This window comes from Megalobrama amblycephala, linkage group LG12 (assembly GCF_018812025.1).
Source record: "Megalobrama amblycephala isolate DHTTF-2021 linkage group LG12, ASM1881202v1, whole genome shotgun sequence".
In the NCBI taxonomy this organism is placed as follows: domain Eukaryota; kingdom Metazoa; phylum Chordata; class Actinopteri; order Cypriniformes; family Xenocyprididae; genus Megalobrama; species Megalobrama amblycephala.
In genome coordinates, this window is record NC_063055.1 from 176,115 (window position 1) to 197,084 (window position 20,970).

The 20,970-nt window shown below is 37.2% G+C and overlaps 3 protein-coding genes across 6 annotated transcripts in view; all 3 read left to right on the forward strand.

Moving 5' to 3' along the window:
- loxhd1b (lipoxygenase homology PLAT domains 1b) overlaps positions 1-20,970 on the forward strand; it is a 78,568-nt gene that overhangs the window by 15,671 nt on the left and 41,927 nt on the right. The window lies entirely within an intron of this gene.
- mrps27 (mitochondrial ribosomal protein S27) lies at positions 723-10,784 on the forward strand. Of its 3 annotated transcripts, none has more exons than XM_048209106.1 (11): positions 723-867; positions 2,569-2,646; positions 2,760-2,830; positions 3,441-3,499; positions 6,463-6,577; positions 6,658-6,736; positions 6,821-6,936; positions 7,094-7,208; positions 7,297-7,439; positions 8,261-8,392; positions 10,400-10,784. In XM_048209106.1, exons 1-11 carry the CDS (start codon positions 777-779, stop codon positions 10,625-10,627), a joined length of 1,227 nt encoding a protein of 408 aa, XP_048065063.1. In that variant the 5' UTR covers positions 723-776; the 3' UTR covers positions 10,628-10,784. The 3 variants fall into 3 exon arrangements, with proteins under 3 accessions (XP_048065063.1, XP_048065065.1, XP_048065064.1); XM_048209108.1 differs by having other exon boundaries at positions 724-867; positions 7,106-7,208; XM_048209107.1 differs by lacking the exon at positions 723-867 and adding an exon at positions 928-972.
- On the forward strand, positions 16,450-20,764 carry ptger4a (prostaglandin E receptor 4 (subtype EP4) a). Its single transcript, XM_048209105.1, has 2 exons — positions 16,450-17,671; positions 20,084-20,764. Exons 1-2 carry the CDS (start codon positions 16,865-16,867, stop codon positions 20,555-20,557), a joined length of 1,281 nt encoding a protein of 426 aa, XP_048065062.1. The 5' UTR covers positions 16,450-16,864; the 3' UTR covers positions 20,558-20,764.

Sequence of the window (20,970 nt, forward strand, 5' to 3'; positions counted from 1 at the left end):
CTTTGACCCACACTTGTCTTCAGAAATCTGACTGCAGAAAACCTTCTTCATTCGCTCTTGATTTTCATACACAGATCTTTCCGTCCGGTCAGATAATGTAAACTGTGTGTTTCTTTGGTTTCTGTCATTTGTAAAAGCGGTCAGTTCCTCTGAGGATGTTTAGACCAAACGTTTGTGCTGCAATTCCTCCTTTTATTTTCTCCTTCTGTCGTTTTCTGTACTTTAGATGGAAAAATATCTCTATTTTACTTCATCTGGTCTGTTGGTAACACTTTACAATAAGGTTTAATTTGTTAAAATAAGTTATGGTGAACTAATTAATCTTAGTTAATGTTAATTTCTACACTTTTTCAGATCAAAAGTTGTATCTGTTAACATCATTTACATATATTAGCAAAGATTAATAAATAATGTAAGAATATTTTGCTCATTGTGGTTCATGCATTATTTAGTTTAATTATATGAGCTTTTCTCAGAATTGATTTAACGACTATAAAATAACATCAAAAATCAGCAGCTGGCTTTATAATATCAGAGCGCCATCTATCGGGCTCTTCTATAATCACACTGTGGGAATAATAATCTTTCACTTTCCTCAAGATTTAATCGGGATTGTTTGAGTGTCGCTATTAACATCTCTCATATTAAAGTCTCTTATATAGATAACAATTCCTGTTTTTTTTTTTTTTTGGTGAAATCTACAATAATTTATGTCATAATAATGTTGAGGCGCATGCGCAGTGACTCTCTGTGATTCTCCCCCTCGCTCGTGCCGAATGGTTCAGTCCAAGATGGCGGCCTCCATCCTGCAGCGCTGTCTGCGTCCCGTTCAAACTTTTTCCAAATGTGTCGATTACAGATCGATCGGTGAGTGTCACTATCAATGGATGATCATTAAACTGAGGCAGACAGAGATAGACACAGAAATATATGCTTTAATCTTTAATACTCGCCTAAAGAGGAGAATGAGAGGTGAACGCGAATGTCACATGATCACAATTGATTTATTTGAGTGTTGATCATTATATTTAAAATAAAAAGCAATTTATTTCGGACTGTTAATTGCATGCTATATGAGTTTTAAGTGAAATTAAACAGGTAGTTTTTCACTTATCAACTTTGATTCTAACATTGCTTTATATAAAATAAACAGTATGAATGTTGTCATTGACAATTCTGTAGCACAGTGAGATATAATAATTATATTTTCCACATGTTTAGTGAGTGGCTTCACTTACATTATTGATCATATATGATTGAATTTAACCCTTATGTGTTGTTGGGGATGTTTTCATCCACTATGGGGTGTTTTTGAGTCTTAATTTGGCCACAACTTTCTCTGTGTTTCAGCAAATGGAATGATTTTTGGTGACAAATCTTATTTTGATTTATATTTTGGGAAAATGCTTTGAAAATTTTCAAAACCTCAAAAGTACACTGTGGGCAAATTCACTACCCTTTCGTTATGTTCGGGATGAAAACATCCACTAAATTAAACGGCTGTAAAAATGTATCAGATAAATTTTTTTGCGTAAATCTATTAATCAACCCTCAGTCCTGATCAAAACTACTAAATGTTTAAAAAAAATCCAGGATTTTAACTCTTTAATTGCCAAGTTCATTAATGATGTCACTGATTTGACTTATTTTCAATATAAAAAGTGATTGTGGACTGGATATTTTTTTACCTTTTATCATAGTTTTGGGCATGTCAAAGTTTAGTAACAACATTGAATTTGATGCATTGTTAGTTTTTGTGCAGCATCATATTTTAATTTTTTCTCCCTCATTTACTGTTCGTGGCTGTTTTTGCCCCATTGACTTCCATTATAACTACATTTTTTGATTGCAAAGCCATGACACCATATAACCATGCGTTCTGATTGTTGGTGGTTTTTCCTGTTGGGTAGAGGTAAAATTTGTAATTTTTACTGTTGATCACCAGGTGGCACCATTAACCCTTTAGATAGGCCTGTGCAAAAAAAGAGCTTAGTTTCTGGCTTTTATATGGAGTATAACAGCATATTATAGTCTTGTTTTCATGACAGATTTAAGCTCTCAGCGCTGTTGTAATAAATGTCCGGCGTGTCATCAAAATAAAAGTCACTCTTCCGACACATCGGCCAAACAGAAAAAAACAATATCGGCCAATGCTTACATTTTAAAAACGGCAAATATCACCAAGGCCGATATATCTGCTGATATATGATGCTTATAAAATATCGGCATCGGTCTATAATTTAAAAGTCCTGCTTCCGACACATCAGCCCAAAAAAAAAAAATTATTGGCTAATGCCAGTATTTTAAAAACGCCAAATAACAACCGATTATATTGAATATTGCCGTCAAAATATGCTTGTTGAATATTTCGCGTTTTTAAAATATCGTCCGATGGCCGTCAAAATAAAAGTCCCGCTTCTGACACCTCGGTCAAACAGAAAAATGATTTGCCAAATATCAGTGATATATCAGTATATCGCTAATCACAATGAAGATCAGTTGAGAGTAATATTATTCTTAACACAGCCCTACATTAATGATTCGCTCTGGCGTTTGTGTTTCTCTCAGCCAGGAGGTGTTTGCTGTCGTCGGCGTACACGGACACTGCATTGTGGGAGCAGAGACAGAAGGATCCGCAGGACCTCGGTGAGGAAAACTGCTGTTTGTGCTGCAGTGTTTTAAACACATCCTTCTGTCCTTAATTAAAGTGCTGTTAATAACCGTCTGTTTTAAATGTGATGTGTGTGTTTCTGTCTCAGGACAGCTGGCCTCTCTGATGGACAGAACGTATGAGAGGAAGTTTCCCGTCAGCTCTTTGGTCATCGGCAGGGTGAGATAATGTGATAATATTTTATTTTATATTAGACTTTTATAAAGTCAGAGTATGCATATGAAATTGCTTATAGTTTCTCAATAATGTTTTTATAAGTATTAATAACAGAGATTAAACAACATAAAAAAACACAAGGTTAAAATTTATTTTAAGGTGTCATTCTTACAGTGTAATTATATGTTTACCTCCTGAGTAATAATAATTAATAACATGTAATTACTTTAGGGTTAGGGCTAGAATTAGGGTTTGGTTTAGGGTTAGTTGCATGTAATTATGCATAATTTACTGTTACTATTACTACAGTAAGTACATGTAACGTGTGTAAACTTAAATAGAGCGTTATCAAAAATAAATAAAAACTTGAAAAAAAAAAGGAGGAAGATAAATCGCATAAACAAGGGGATTGAAAACAAGACAATAATCTTTATACTCTTCTGCCATGTAAATGTCTGGAGGATGAATTTGCTTATGATTTAATATATTTTAGAATAATCCAATAGAATTATTAAACTGCTCCTCCATTTTTCTTGTGTGAATTCATTTTTTCACAATAAATGGGGATGCTGTAAATAAAGTAAATGTTTTAACATGTGCACATCTTGTTCAGTTCATAGATAGTTTATCGTCAAGAGAGGAAGTCGATCAAGCAGAATATTACCTTTATAAGTAAGTATTACCGCTCAAACCTTTAATAAAAGCTTTGAATATGTTACTGTTTGCTCAACACTGCACTGAAAAAATCATTACGATGTAAATAAATCAAAGATTATTGGATTATGTATTACACAAATACTATTTCAGTCTGTTTACTTGCAAATTTCACTTTTAATTCAATACTAGCAGTTTCTCAGTAGGCCTGTCATGATCATGAATTTTGTCCTGACGCTTAATTGTCATTCAAATAATGGCGATTAACGGTTTAATTCTGTTTTGTTCGTCAGTTATAGTGTAAGCTTAATACTTTTTTTTTACTTGGAATCATATGTAATATAATACAACTTATAATAAAACAGGCTGATATGATTATCTTTAACCCTCTGGTGCTGTTCAGTCATTTTTGTCTGAAAAATTTTACGTTTTGTTTTTTTCCTTCATCGGAGTGATACGGGAAAATCACACACAAAAAATCATGGGAAAAATGGTTAAATGGTTCTGACTATTTTTTTCAGGACCATTTAACCTTTTTGAATTATGTCCATGATTTTTTTGTGTTCACAAAGCAAGTGCCAAAACCTTTACGAGTCTCATATCACTCTGATGAAGGGGAAAAAAACACTGCTCACAGTCAAACGAATTTCACCTAGTGGAAGCGTTGGGTACTGCAGCCAAACTAAATCTTACTGAAAGCTCATTTCTTGAGATATCAAACTCAAATTTGGAACACAACTTGTATAGATTTATAGCTTTGATTTTCTCACAGTTTTAGAGTAAAACATGTTTTAGAAAATATATATATTGTATACAGTACAGTCCAAAAGTTTGGAACCACTAAGATTTTTAATGTTTTTAAAAGAAGTTTCGTCTGCTCACCAAGGCTACATTTATTTAATTAAAAATACAGTAAAAAACAGTAATATTGTGAAATATTATTACAATTTAAAATAACTGTGTACTATTTAAATATATTTGACAAAGTAATTTATTCCTGTGATCAAAGCTGAATTTTCAGCATCATTACTCCAGTCTTCAGTGTCACATGATCCTTCAGAAATCATTCTAATATGCTGATTTGCTGCTCAATAAACATTTATGATTATTTTCAATGTTGAAAACAGTTGTGTACTTTTTTTTCAGGATTCCTTGATGAATAGAAAGTTCAAAAGAACAGCATTTATCTGAAATACAAAGCTTCTGTAGCATTATACACTACCGTTCAAAAGTTTGGGGTCAGTAAGAATTTTTATTTTTATTTTTTTGAAAAGAAATTAAAGAAATGAATACTTTTATTCAGCAAGGATGCATTAAATCAATCAAAAGTGGCAGTAAAGACATTTATAATGTTACAAAAGATTAGATTTCAGATAAACACTGTTCTTTTGAACTTTCTATTCATCAAATAATCCTGAAAAAAAATATTGTACACAAATATTTTGTACAATTGTACACATTAAATGTTTCTTGAGCAGCAGATCAGCATATCAGAATGATTTCTGAAGGATCATGTGACACTGAAGACTGGAGTAATGATGCTGAAAATTCAGCTTTGATCACAGGAATAAATTACTTTGTCAAATATATTCAAATAGAAAACAGTTATTTTTAAATTGTAATAATATTTCACAATATTACTGTTTTTTACTGTATTTTTAATTAAATAAATGTAGCCTTGGTGAGCAGACGAAACTTCTTTTAAAAACATTAAAAATCTTAGTGGTTCCAAACTTTTGGACTGTACTGTATATCATATAAAAATTTAAAAAATTTCATAACAATAAACTTAAATTTCTATATTTCTAAAGTTCACTTTTTAAATTTTTTTTCACTTCAGTAATAATCGACCAAGTGTCTTTTTTAAAAAGAAACCAAACTTCAGTATTTTGCTCCAAAACATTTAAGATTTATGACAATTTAAGTTGGAAATTTCATTTTCAGGTCTATGCTCAAAAAGTGGTAACATAATGTAGTACCATAAAAATATTAAATAAAAAAACATTATCGAACTAAAATATAGTCTATGAAGTTTCAGCTCAAAATCCCCCACAGTTCATTTATTATAGCTTGTCAAATTTGCCTCTATTTGGGTGTGAGCAAAAACACGCCTTTTTTGTGTGTGTCCCTTTAAATGCAAATGAGCTGCTGCTCCAGAAGAGGGCGGAGCTTTAACAGCTCAACAACAACAAAGCTGGAGAATCTCACGCAGCCAAAATGACGAAAGTGTTCAGCCTTACATTGTTCAAACCGGAGTCGACACTGATGGAGAGACTCAGGAAGAAGTTACAACTTTTAGACGTTTCTGAATGGTTAGTGGATAAATTGATGTAGTTGCTGTGGAGTTGATTCAACTCATCCACTAGCATGTGCCGTCATGTTCATCTTTTGTGTTGAATTGACCCTCGTTTGTGAAGCAGTCCGGCGTAAAATGACGGCATTTACAAAAACAACTCTTCCTCTTCTCTAAAGCAGCCCAACATGGCCCCGCCCCCTTTGTTCCGTGTTCTCGGGGGCGGGGTTTATGTAAATTTTAGGGTTTGTGATGTCACTAACCCAGGAAGAAGCTCGTTGTAGTCCTTAAAAAGCGATTTCTGTAAAAGAAAATATCTCTCTTTGCATTGAACTTTGAGCGTCGTAACTTTGCAGATGTTGTTTATGATCAAACAGCAACATTACACACTAACTAAAGTTAAAAAAGTGAAATGATCTCTTGAATATAATATAATATTATAATGCAGTCTGATTAAACCCACAAATCTTCATTTTTTTATGAAGCAAGATCTTTGTATTTACAACAGAGTTTTTAATATTCTCTGGCAAAACGTGAATTTAAACCGCTCAGTTATAGTGATTGGATGGAATAACCGTGATCACATGACAGGCCTGTTTCTGAGTGAAAATTGTTTCAAAGGAAATCAAAGATCTGTTTTCCGTGTGACTCGGTTGGATCAGTTGAAGAGGGTGTTGGTTCTCCTCAGGTTCCGTCACAGTCCGAACTGCTGGTACCTTCGGGACTGGAGCGTTCACAGCTGGTTCCGGCAGTGTCTGAAGTACGGAGCGCGGGATAAAGCCCTTTACACGCTGAAGAACAAGGTGTGGGAGGCTCTCGCTTTACTAATGAGACCGTCTGAATACAATGTGTTTGTAGCTGATCATGTGGTGCTGTGGTGCAGGTTCAGTTCGGCATGTTTCCTGACGACTTCACCTTTAACCTTCTGATCGACTCCTTTATGAAAGACAACGACTTCAAGGGTTCGTATTGCTGCTGTTCGCACGTGAGTCCCGTGTAAATTCATTTGTTCGGCACATGAATCACATGTTGTGTGTTGAATCCAGGAGCCTGTTCAGTGGTGGAGGAAGTGATGCTTCAGGAGTCGTTTGAGCGAATCTCCACACAGATTCTGTCGCTCAGTGCTCTCAGCAAACATCTGGCAACCAAACCTGAACTCGGCGTGAGTAGAACAGGACGGCCGACGGCAAAGAAATGATGTTCTTCCTCAGTGTTTTGTTCTTGTCATTTTTCTCATCTTAATTTTAGAATGTTTAGATATTTGTGCTGGAAAACAAGAGCATGATCATGTGGTGTTGAATCTAGTATGTGTTTTTGTGGTGAATGTTCAGTGGCAGGAGGAGAGGATCATGGGAGCGTCTCTGATGTTGGTCGGACTGAAGCAGGAGAACTCTGTCGGATTCAGCGCTCGGCTTCTGGGATACGCTCTCATCGGTGTGTGTACGGCAGGAAATGATGTTCTTCCTCAGTATTTCTGTGTTTGTGTTTAATCTGAACGTGAGTTACTCACTTCCTCTCCCAGGTAAAGTGGAGCTGTCCAGAGGAATCCACGCCGTGTTTCACCAGATGCCCCTGATCTGGACCTCGGGTTATCTCGGGCGAGCCCTCGCCGTAATGGACGCCGTGTGTTCGGACCTCAGAGACGTCAAGCTATCAGAGGAAGTGGTGAGGATCTGAAAAGATATCTAAATGACTGTAATGAGGGCTAGTGCTGCACATTTATCTTGTCGGAGGGAAAAAGTTTAAAGAGAATCCACATAACTGATGTTTTTGAAGTGAATGTTTGAGATCACTGAACATAAACACTCTTCTGGAGTCAAAATGACCTCCAAATGACCTATTCTGATTTTTACTTCTTTCCTCAGTATGAAAAATAGTTCTTCTCTATATTAGTGTTTCTGAACTCCAGCATCAGTTTTCTTCACAATATTCCTCATTTAAATAATTTATGCGCAGAATAAAGGGGCGGGGCCTGGTTGAGTTAGTTAGTAGTGTGTCGAAACTGGCGGTTATGGTAAGGGGCGGGACATTTCCCAAACACTAATCACAACACACTGCTCCAGCCGACCAATCAGAGCACATTGTGCTTTTCAGAAGGCGGAGCTTCATAGAGACAGGAGCGTTACTGACAGACTGGGAAGAGAGGAGCTGCAACAATGGAGAATATGAGGAAAATAATCAACATTCAATCTAGTAGAGCCCAAAAACAACATCAAGAGTTGTCATACAGTATATGGCCACTTTAATGTTACAGTAAGTCAGTTATGATCCTCTAGTAAAAATGTTCCTTGGAATAACATCATCATCATCATCATCATCATCAAAACTGGTGGAGCATGTTGCTGCTTGCAACCAAAATAATGGGTTCTAATTCACTGCAGCCACATGATAAATTTAAACAGGAATGCACAGAGAGTCGCTTCTGAAAACGAACATTTGTAATGCCTTGTGATGTTATTGAGGGTCGAAGCGTCTCTGTGTTTCAGCTGGATCATGTGGAGAAGATCTTGCAGGAGCTGTCGGAGATTTCTGACAGACAGAGCGACACAGACACACTCCTGGATGAAGAAGATCAGCTGGAGAGACTGAAACTACCAGAGTACATCAACCGCTTCAAGGTTAGTTTCCCTAGTCCTGAACATTTCTGCTGTCAAATCTAGATTTTTATCAAGTAAACATAAAATTAACTTTGATATTGTTAGTAATATTTCAGCTGGGCTGAAACATGTTTATTTGGTTATCCAGACATTATTAACTAGAGAAATCATGAGTGTAAATATAGCTGCAAGCAGCCATTAAGAGGCCAAGCACAAACAAACAAGCAAGATCTAAAATCATCAGTGAAATATAGCGTTTTATTTCATGTACTTTGTTAGAGTTAATGGCAATTTAATATTTTGTTCAGTTATAGCGCCAGCAACAGGCGCAGTCCCATCACATTTTTTATGTGTCCTCAGAGTGTGCCCATAAATAAGTGTGCCAAATTTGGTGAAAATATCTAATTTAATTTAGGAGTTATAGACATGTATATGTATGAGTACATAAAAAAATAACCCATGCTTGACTTTGATTGCATTTTTTGCCACTTACTATCAAAATTTTGACTTTAAGCCAACGACCAGTTTTCAAATTGACTATGTTGGTTTTGGCCCGATCGGACTAAAGGTTTCGAAGATATTTGCAAATGTTGTTTTAATGCTAAATCACAACGTTGCACAAACCTTAAGGCGAAACCTAGCATGTTTGGTATCGTTGGACTCGGCAATGATTCATGAATCTAAGAAGATGACTCCCATGAAAATAAGTCAACCACATCAAAAGTTATGAGCATATGAATGTTTGATTTCACCACTAGGTGGCGCTATCTCAAAACATCTCGGACTCCTTCAGGGATCGTGCTGATGACCCATACAGAGTTTCCTAATGATATGCTAATGCTTTCAAAAAATACAGCATTTTGCTACAAAATGGCCAACGCCCAAAATGGCCGATATGGTAAAATTGGATATCATTCAACTCGGCATGCTGCCCTGAATCTTTCATCTTATCAGTTTTAATTTTTGGCCAAACCATTCTGACATTATAAGCAAAAATAGCATTTTTGCTATCTCCAGACCAATAGGTGGCGCTGTGCTGAAGCGCTGTATTGTAGCCTCAGGTCATGCTTGTGAATCAGAATTTGCTAAAGCGCTGTGGAGATGTAGCCTTGCGTCCAATTTGGCATGCTCTTCTTCGAATTTGTGTGCGTGTTATTCGAGAATGTTTGGGTTTATCAAAAAGTGTTCAATAACTTCAGTCTGAAATAAAAAATAACCCATGCTTGACTTTGATTGCATTTTTTGCCACTTACTATCAAATTTTTTACTTTAAGCCAATGACCTGTTTCCGAATTGACTACGGTGGTTTCATCTCGATCGGACTAACGGTTTCGAAGATATTCGCGAATGTTGTTCTAACGCTAAATCACATGGTTGCACAAACCTTAAGGCGAAACCTAGCATGTTTGGTATCGTTGGACTCGACAATGATTCGTGAATCTAAGGAGATGACTCCCATGAAAATAAGTCAACCACATCAAAAGTTAAGAGCATATTAATATTTGAATTCACCACTAAGGTGGCGCTATCTCAAAACGTCTCAGACTCCTTCAGGGCATCGTGCTGATGACCCATACTGAGTTTTTTAACGGTACAAGATGGCTGATATGGTAAAATTGGATATCATTCAACTCGGCATGCTGCCCTGAATCTAACAAGACTAGTTTAAATTTTTGGCCATTATAAGCAAAAATAGCATTTTTGCTATCTCCAGACCAGTAGGAGGCGCTGTGCTGAAGCGCTGTATTGTAGCCTCAGGTCATGCTTGTGAATCAGAATTTGCTAAAGCGTTGCGGAGATGTAGCCTTGCGTCCATTTTGGCATGCTCTTCTTCGAATTTGTGTGCGTGTTATTCGAGAATGTTTGGGTTTATCAAAAAGTGTTCAATAACTTCAGTCTGAAGATGATCTGATTTGATTTTCATGAAAATTGTGGAGTCAGAAAAATAACCTTGATTTCCCTTTTGATTAAAGTTTATTTTGGCAGATATTTGCTCTTGTTTTAAGCACAAACTCAATGTTTCGGCAGGAGCTGAAGGAACGGCTTCTGGCCCAGGACAAGGTGGACCCGAGGAGCCTGGAGTCGCTGGTGTCGGCTCTGACCCGGCAGACGCTGGCGGTCTGCGAGGACGCGGATCTGTCGGAGTACCGGCGGACGGTTCGGGACTGGGAGGCCGAACGACAGCAGCTCATTCGGAGAGAGAGAGAGACGAAGGAGAAGAACCTGAAGGAGCGTCTGAAGAAACAGGCCCAGTGACAGCGTCCTCCAGACAGCGGGACGAGGCATTGTTTGTCATGTTTATTGTCTTTGGTTGGGGAGATTGAGAAAAAGGTTTGTGTGTTAATATTATTTGGATTCTTTTTCAACGCCCTGTAAATCTGAACAGTATAAATAAACGATGAAAATACTCTTATTTAGTCTCAGTCCTTTCATACTGTACGTGCTGAAATAACAGGATTTACACTAGAGTCAAACCAATAATAAGACTGATCACAAATACAGTAAAAATGTGAAATATTTTTGTAATGTAAATCAGCTGTTTTCTATGTGAATATATAGTAAAGTGTAATTTATATCCTGTGATCAAAGCTGAATTTTCAGCATCATTACTCCAGTCTTCAGTGTCACATGATCCTTCAGAAATCATTCTGATATGATGATTTGATGCTCAAGAAACATTCATGATTATTGAAAATAGTTCATATTTTATGGAAACTGATACACAGCTATTTAAAAGTTTAGGATGAGCAAGATTTAAAAAAAATTAAAAAACAAAATTAATACTTTTATTCATCAAGGATGCATTAAACTGATCAAAAGTGACATTTATAATGTTACAAAAGATTATTTTCCAAATAAATGTTGTTCTTCATCAAAGAATCCTGAAAAATAAAATGTATCAGTTTCCACAAAAATATAAACTGTTTTCAACACTGATAATAATCATAAATGTTTCTTGAGCATCAAATCATCATATCAGAATGATTTCTGAAGGATCATGTGACACTGAAGACTGGAGTAATAAATGACACTTTACTATATATTCACATAGAAAACAGCTGATTTACACTGGAATAATATTTCACTGTTTTACAGTATTTTTGATCGGTCTCGGTGAGCAGAAGAGACTCTTTCAGAAACATTAAAAATCTTAATTATTCTGAAGTTTTGAGTGATAATATACACACACATATTGAATGGAAAAGCAGCAGCGTCTCGTCAGTTGTGTGTGTGTTTGTTTTGTCTCTAGTGTCACACACACTGTCACGGATCCTCTTCCACCTCAAACACACCGGCGCTCCTGCTGTAATTCTGCACCTTCATGTTTAGTGTTTCTTCATGGCGGTGGCGTTCCCTTTCCTCTGAACACACACAATCCCAGCGGACAAAACACATTCTGGTGCAGCTTATCAGGAGATTCGGACAAAAGGGCCAAAATCAGTCATCTGAAACTGTTTTAGTTCCAGTTCATTAATCTTTCTAGTGAATTTCGAGGAGTTTCTGCAGCTGTAATTTGTGGGAAACTCTTTCCCAGCATAAAACAAGAAGGACATTGAAATGAGTGAGATATCAGTCTGTTTATAGAATCAGGAAGATTTTTCTCATCCTCGCTGCAAAACATGATGTTCTTCCTCAGTGTTTCTGTCTTGTTTTCCAGCACAAATATCTAAATATCCTTAAATCAAGATACATTTACTGGAGAAGAGAAATGACTGAAGATATTAAGACTGAAAAATTATGCTTAAAACAAGAACAAATATCTGCCAATGGAGTCAGAAAAATACATTTTTCAGAATTAGGAAAGTCTTTTTATTTCTAAAGTAAAAAGTAAAGTATCTTGATGTGTGTGTGTGTGTGTGTGTGTGTGTGTGTGTGTGTGTGTGTGTGTGTCAGATCTCCTGTCAGTTCATTAGTCTTGTTAATAATTAATACATTAAAAAATAATGTCAGTCATATTTTGTGGCTGAAGTGGCCGGTCATCAGGAGGTTATTTTTCCTCCAAATCTGATTTGTGAAATTTGTGACGTGTCAGATTTGATGTCAAACATGCGCCACAGGAAGTGGTTTCATGTGTCATCTCATAATAAACGGCTCATCTGGTCAGTGACAGGTACAGAATGAATCAGATGTATTCTGGGCCGTTTTCTGCACTAATTTCATTACGACGGAGGACAGAGTGAGCTTTAATCGGATTGCGGTTCTCGGTATCAAGCGGCTGTTTCCTCTCGGCTGTGTTTAGGTTTTCATGTGAAAATGATTTATTTGGCCTGTTCCGGCACGTAACCTGAAACTCCGAAAGAGATATGAATCTGAGGATGATCGTAATCATGTGAAGCTGAAATCTCATTTGGATCCTGATTAAAGCTTTTCTCCTCGTCTGTCTGCATCAGCTCGTTACGTGAACCACGATGAATCGAGACTTTAAGATGCATCGCTGCTTTTACACTGATAACGTCAAAACGGATTACATTCGCCCTTCAATTAAGAGCTTTTAAATTCTCGGTTACATGCGATTTCTGGCTTTAAATTAGATAAATGACAATATTTAGTTAGAATGAAACAATATATAAACCATACCACTTCAAAAAATCAAGATACTTTTACTGGAGAAGCAAAATGACTACTGAAAAAGAGAGACAGGAAAGAAATATCTGCCAATGTGCTCTGAAAAATAATCTTGTTTTCTTATTTTAAGCATAAACTCACTCATTATGATTCTATTTATTGATTTTTTCAGAGAACAAGTAAATGTAAATTGTTTTAAGAATCTTTATATATTTGTACTGGGGCTGTCAAGCGATTCAATTACATGATGTGACAATTAATCTAATCAATAGCACATGTTTGAGAAATTACCCCTCAAAAGATCATTTGAAGTCATGAGAAAATCATTGAATAGACATTACAAAAAGTAGTTTTATAAAGAAATCTTTTCAACAGAATCAGACGTAGAATCTGAAGTGTCATTTAGGTTTATTTTACACAGACTGTTTATTGCAGCTCAGAGGTGCATGAATATGAATGAAAAATGAAATTATACTCTAAATATGAAAATAAAACCGCCAGTAGGTGGCGACAAGTCACTGTCTCAATGAGTGAGTCATTGAATCATTCATTCAACCATATGATTCATTCAGGAGCAAATGGCCATCTTTATGAATGATTCACTGAATCAATGACTCACTTGAATTGTAAAAAACCTCAGATTGGTTCAGAATCACACAACAGTTCTGCTCTGGCTTCATTGTTCATTGGTGAATTTAGGGCAAAAACTGACAATATTGTGTCTAAAATATATCAAATCAATATCGCATTTGCAATCATGCAGATATTTGGGTGAAAAAAGGCACTCTTCCTCATGTGGTGTTGCTATATTTCATATAAATAAAAGACAAAAACCACACAGACTCATTTTTGCCCTCATATCTGGATTTTTAGCTGCATTTTAACTGCATTCGACAGTCCAAATTTGTAGTGTAAAATATATATATTTTTTTTCTGCACTGCATTACACCAACATAAAAGCTTTAATGCAAAGACTGAACTGAGTCTCATTCTGGATTCAGTTTGACTGATATTGAGTCAGACATCAGCAGCTGCCAATATAAACAGTTTACTCTCATCTAGACAATACTGAGCGCTCTTTGTTTAAGACCATCACTCTTATTTAACTGATGTTATCACAAATCCTGTTCTCCATCAGATATAAAGATCATATGAACCACAGATGGACATGCATGACCTCAGGCTGCAACACTCCTGTCAAATCCCTATGGAAGCTTGTTTAAGTAATTACGACGTTTTATCTTACAATTTTTACTTTTTTCTCGCATTTATATCTCGTGATTCAGACTTAATAACCTGCAATTGTGAGATATAAACTTGAAATTCTGAAAAAAAGTCGCAATTACCTTTTTTATTTTTTATTCCACAAGCTTCCATAATTCCCAGCACATTACACCAGAAAAGAATGTTGTAGGATTTACTTTGAAACACTTTTCACTCAGAAATTGCTAGTTTATTTCACAAATAATTACAAAGAAATGAGAAGTTACACACTGAATGAAATGTGAAACTGTGAAGTAGAAAAACTGAAATAGTATTTTCTTTTCCAGAGATGCTTTTCTTTTCTCTTTTATGTCTGTTATGCTTATGTTGTGTCAATATCGTAATGTTGCGTCTCTTTGAATGTTCTTCTAATCTCAGAATAAATCAGATCCGAAGCGCTCGTGTCCGCACACGTCTGTGGATCTGTGGTAATGTGCTCTTGAACCGCAGGTTGATGTTTCTAAAGGCCTTTCGGCAGGAGAAGAGCTCAGTGTGCCAAACCTCAGAGTTACAGTGAAGATCTTCAAACTCTCTTCACACCACAGCTGTAGATGATCTGTTGATTTGATGAGGATGTTTTTGGGCACGCGAGTATAAACTTGTGCTCATGTGAAGCGTTCCTGCTGTTCCTGACGCGACTGGGGTTCAGTGAAGTAGAACCGAATCAATATGTTGTTAAATATTATCTGAAAGATGATTTTTAATATGTAATGTAAACTCGTCAGCTGTTACTCTGACTGATTTGCAGTTTGAGGAATTATAGACATTTATGGATATTTTATATCTATATCACGGAAATTTAGTTGCATTTGATATTAATTAAAGTATAAAGGTATTAAATTATTTTACAACTGTTTACACCAAAATATTTTGTAAATAGATTAATTTATGAATTTGTTCTCAGAAATTAAACCCGTGCTGGAAAAACACCCTCATTAAACCAGTAGTCTTAAAGATGGTCTTAAATGACCTGACCCAAGAATGAATGTTCTGTCATCATTACCTCTTCTCTCTTATTGTTTCTGTTTATCTTGGTGTGATCATATACATGATTGTTTTGTGACAATAAGAAATGCTTCTGTCTGATCTCATCCTCATATCTCTGTTAGCATGTTGAAATATTTTTTTTTCTTGTCTTTTTTGAAAAACATCAATAAAAACAGTTTAAATAAAGTTGGCAAGTGCCACTGAAACAGCAAACCAGGCTGTGTTAAACCAGAAATCTTCTCCATGAGCGTTTAACCGTATCCTGTTGATGTCGACTCTCACTCATTCTTATTTCTCTCCTCATCCAGACAGTGTTTGTAACTTTGTATGATTTGCACGTGTTATTTCCTCATGATGAATCTCTGTTGTGTTTAAAAGTGTCTGCTAAATCAAGTCCAGCAGCTTTATTCTACAGTACAGACTGTTTCAAATCACTTTCACAGATCAACAGGAAAATAATAGAAACAATGATGCAAACTTCATGCTGTAAAACAGAAGACAATAGAGTCACTTTTCAGATCAATACGGTTCAATAACAGTGTAGATGTTGATTCGTCAATTGTGAAAAATGCTGGGTTAAAAACAACCCGAGTTGAAAATTGACAAACCCAGTGAATGCAATGTTTTAACCCAGTGAATGGGATGTTTTAACCCAGTGATTGGGTTGTTTTAACGCAGCAAATGGGGTGTTTTAACCCAACAATTGCAATGTTTTAACCCAGTGAACGGGTTGTTTTAACCCAGCGATTGGGTTGTTTTAACTCAACAATTGCAATGTTTTAACCCAGCGATTGGGTTGTTTTAACCCAGCAAATGGGGTGTTTTAACCCAGCGATTGGGTTGTTTTAACTCAACAATTGCAATGTTTTAACCCAGCAAATGAGTTGTTTTAACCCAGCAAATGGGTTGTTTTAACCCAACAAATGGGGTGTTTTAATCCAACAATTGGGTTGTTTTAACCCAGCAAATGGGGTGTTTTAACCCAGTGACTGGGATGTTTTAACCCAGCGATTGGGTTGTTTTAACTCAACAATTGCAATGTTTTAACCCAGCAAATGAGTTGTTTTAACCCAGCGAATGGGATGTTTTATTCCTGTGGTTGGGTTAAATGTTTGACCCAACCTGCTGGGTAGTTTTTATTTAACTCAACTATTATTTAAAAATACTGTATTTCTTGCTTAAAGTGAACCCAAAATATGTTGGAGAAATAAACATTTATTAATAAGTGTAATGAATAATAAACAATAAACATTTATTAAGTGGCTTATTAATAAATGTCCACCTTTTGATTATTATTGTTGCGTCTAATAATTATGTGTTTGATTTGTAATTTGAGTTGTTTTTAACCCAGCATTTTCCAGAGTGAGATATAGAGCAACTCAGCTCAAGCTTAATCTGATAGTGTCAGTCAAATCAATAATCTTTCTGAATATTAAGTGTCTTTTAAACTCCAACTAAGCAAGACATTTTTCCCCATAAAGGGAATGGGATTTTGTTTAAAGCGGATGTTAATAACTTGTATCAGCGGGTCTCTGGTGTTTTTGGTAAGGGCGTCCCGCTGTGAGTGTGATGATATGAGGCAGGCGGGGCGCTTCAGTCAGTCAGGACTTTATTCCCTCACAGCAGGACTTGCAACTCCTGGAAGAAGATGAGAGCTAGAGAAGCGCTGACAGTTTAATGGAATCCCAGCTGAACATGGACACGAACAGCAGCGCGACGCGCAGGATGGAGCCCAGGATCCCCACCATTCCCGCGATCATGTTCATTTTTGGGGTCATCAGTAACCTGATCGCCATCGTCGTGCTCTGCAAGTCCAGGCGGGAGCAGAAGGAGACCACCTTCTACACGCTGGTCTGCGGGCTGGCGGTCACGGATCTTCTGGGCACCGTCCTCGCCAGTCCGGTGACCATCGCCACCTACGTCAAGGGCGCGTGGCCCGATGGAGACCCGCTGTGCCAGTACTTCGGATTCGTCCTGCTCTTCTTCTCCCTGGCAGGACTGAGCATCATCTGTGCCATGTCCATCGAGAGATACATCGCCATCAACCACGCGTATCTATACAACGATTACGCGGACAAGAAACTCGCGGGAGTGACGCTGCTCGCCATTTACGCGTCCAACATCCTGTTCTGCGCGCTCCCGAGCGTGGGCTTCGGAGAGGTGAAGATGCAGTACCCTCAAACCTGGTGCTTCATCGACTGGAGGACCAATGTCAGCGCGCACGCCGCCTTCTCGTACATGTACGCGGGCTGCAGCTCGCTGCTGATCCTGGTGACGGTCATCTGTAACGTGCTGGTGTGCGGCGCGCTCATCCGGATGCACCGCAGGTTCGTCCGGCGCACGTCTCTCGGCACTGACCCGGGCAGAGCGTCTGATCCCGGCAGGACCCGCAGCTTCGGCCGCCTGGCTGGCGCTGAGATCCAGATGGTCATTCTGCTCATCGCCACCTCCGCGGTCGTGCTCATTTGCTCCATTCCGCTCGTTGTAAGCGCTCGGACGGCATTGTGTCCGCTTTATCTCTCCAGTTCTGCTGCCTGCCTCAGATATGAGCCTCTTATCTGCCAAACAACAACTTTCTCACGATCTGCTTCTGATTTTCCTTCAGTTTCATTTTTCTACATTGTTCTGCAGATTAGAATGACTCACAGAGGCTGATGATAAAGTCTTAAAGGGACGTAAATACTCTGAAATAGCTTTAGGTCACAGTGTCACCTCACAGTATCACTATATTCAAATACAGTAGATTCAGCTCTGGTTTCATAAGATAAAATAAAGGTCCAAAAGGTGGTTTTCACAGCGATGCAAAAGAGGAATCATTTTTGATTCCCCAAAGAACCTTTCAGTGATCAGTAGACTACTTACAAGAACACTAAAAATACTGGGTTAAAAACAACTCAAGCTGAAAATGGACAAACCCAGCAATTGGGATATTTTAACCCAGTGATTGCGATGTGTTAACCCAGCAACTGGAATGTTCTAACCCAGCGTTTGGGTTGTTTTTAACCCAGCGATTGGGATGTTTTAACCCAGCGATTGTGATGTTTTAACCCAGCAATTGGGTTGTTTTAACCCAGCAATTGGGTTGTTTTAACCCAGCGATTGCGATGTTTTAACCCAGCGATTGGGTTGTTTTAACCCAACGATTGCAATGTTTTAACCCAGCGATTGGGTTGTTTTAACCCAGCAATTGCGATGTTTTAACCCAGCGATTGGGTTGTTTTAACCCAGCGATTGCGATGTTTTAACCCAGCGATTCGGTTGTTTTAACCCAACGATTGCGATGTTTTAACCCAGCGATTGGGTTGTTTTAACCCAGCGATTGTGATGTTTTAACCCAACGATTGCAATGTTTTAACCCAGCGATTGGGTTGTTTTAACGCAGCGATTGCGATGTTTTAACCCAGCGATTGGGTTGTTTTAACCCAGCGATTGTGATGTTTTAACCCAACGATTGCAATGTTTTAACCCAACGATTGGGTTGTTTTAACCCAGCGATTGCGATGTTTTAACCCAGCGATTCGGTTGTTTTAACCCAACGATTGCGATGTTTTAACCCAGCGATTGGGTTGTTTTAACCCAGCGATTGTGATGTTTTAACCCAACGATTGCAATGTTTTAACCCAGCGATTGGGTTGTTTTAACGCAGCGATTGCGATGTTTTAACCCAGCGATTGGGTTGTTTTAACCCAGTGGTTGGGTTAAATGTTTGCTCAACCTGCTGGTAGTTTTATTTAACCCAACTATTGTTTAAAAATTACTGTATTTCTTGCTTAAAATGAACCCAAAAGGTTGGAAATTAACATTTATTAATAAATTTAATGAATAATAATTAAACAATAGCATTAAATTGTTTATTAATAAATGTTCACCTTTTGATTATTATTGTTATTATGTGTCTGATTTTTAATTTCCAACTTATTTTGGGTTCATTTTAAGCCAGACATATAGTTATTTTTAAACAATAGTTGGGTTAAATAAAACTGCCCATCAGACATTTAACCCAGTCGTTGAGTTTGTCTATTTTCAACATATTTTAGAGTGAACACTCTAAAAAAAAAAGCTGGGTTATTTCAACCCAAATTTGGGTCAAATATGGACAAACTCAACCATTGAGTTAAAAATGTAATTAAAAAATGTAACCCATCGGCTGGATTTGTCCATATTTGACCCAAATTTGGGTTGAAACAACCCAGCATTTTTTTTTGCATGAACCTTTTCATTGCACAAAAGACTTTTTTTAAAAGTGAAAAAAGTTTCTTTAGATTATAAAATGTTCTTCACACTAAGAAAAAATGGTTCTTTTCAGATCTGATCACTGAAATGTTTCTTCTGTGGAATCACTGCGGAAAAATCAAGATAAGCTATTTATTTTCTTCAGCATTTCTTGTTGGTGAATCACAAATCCCGAAGTAAAAAAAAAGATCCATAATTAGCATATATTCTGTTAGATTTTATAAATGGCACTAAATAGGAAAAAAGATCTATATCTGTAATTATATGAAAGATTATATGTCTGTGTTCAGGTTAATGTTCGTATTTCGATTTCTAATTTCAGGCTTTTGATTCAATGAAACTATAAAAATATGAAGTTGAAAACAATTTGATCTTCCCTTTTAATCATGATGTTTTATTCCTTGAAGCGTCAGTAAAAATTGACAAAATTAATGTCCAGAACAGACCTGATATTTCATTATAAAAAAATAAAGTCTCCCAAAATGATGAATATTTAATAAGTTTTATGGTTTAATTGCACATTTATTACTAAACTGATGATCACGTTTACTTAAATCATAACTTTAATTTGTTTATTATGTTTAAGTGTTCAGTGTGTCCCACTGCAGAATGTTTTCATGTTATGTTTGTCAAATGCACACTGAAAATTCATGTGTTTTTTAGGTCCAGGTGTTTCTCAACCAGCTTTATAAGACGCCAGTGGAGAAGAGGCTGGACAGAAACCCAGATCTGCTGGCAATCCGCTTTGCCTCCACCAACCCCATTCTGGACCCCTGGATCTACATCCTCCTGCGTAAAGCGGTGCTCTCCAAACTCATCGAGAACATCAAGTGTCTCTTCTGCAAGCTGGAGTCTCAGAGAGCGCAGGGACCGGGCAGCTTCATGGACGGAGCGCAGGTCTCCTCCATCATCTCCAGAGACTCTCCGTCCGCCGTGTCTGGAGAACTGAAGGAGGTCACGAGCACCTCGCTGACGGTTCTGTATCCGCCTGAAGCCCCGGACACCTGTCAGTCAAACCCGTGCTTATCTGAAGCTTCTTCTGAATCGCCCGATCGGAACAGTTTAGACGGTCGGTCAAAAGAGCAGAGCTTACAAATGACTATAACCAATGAGACCCTTCAAGAGAAGAGCATTTAACTCCTGATGTGGACACTTCTGCAACCAAACATGGTTCTCCGTTCTGCCTTCTGTGCTTTGATCGAGTGTCGATTTCAGATCTGTGCAGTGAATCTAAACGAGTGACTCTTTCACTAAATCTGATTATTTATTTATTTGAGAAAACCATCAGTTTATCAGCTATCAAGTTACTCTTTAAGTCTCTTAAATTAAAGGTTCTTTATTGGCATTGATGGTTCCATGAAGAACCTTTATGTTTAATAAAATGTTAATTTATACAATACAGAAATACTGTCATTTTTAAATAATAGTTGAGATAAATAAAGCAGGTTGTGCAAACATTTAACCCAATTACTGGGATAAAACATTGAAATTGCTGGGTTAAAACATCCCAATCGCTGGGTTAAAACAACCCAATCGCTGGGTTAAAACAT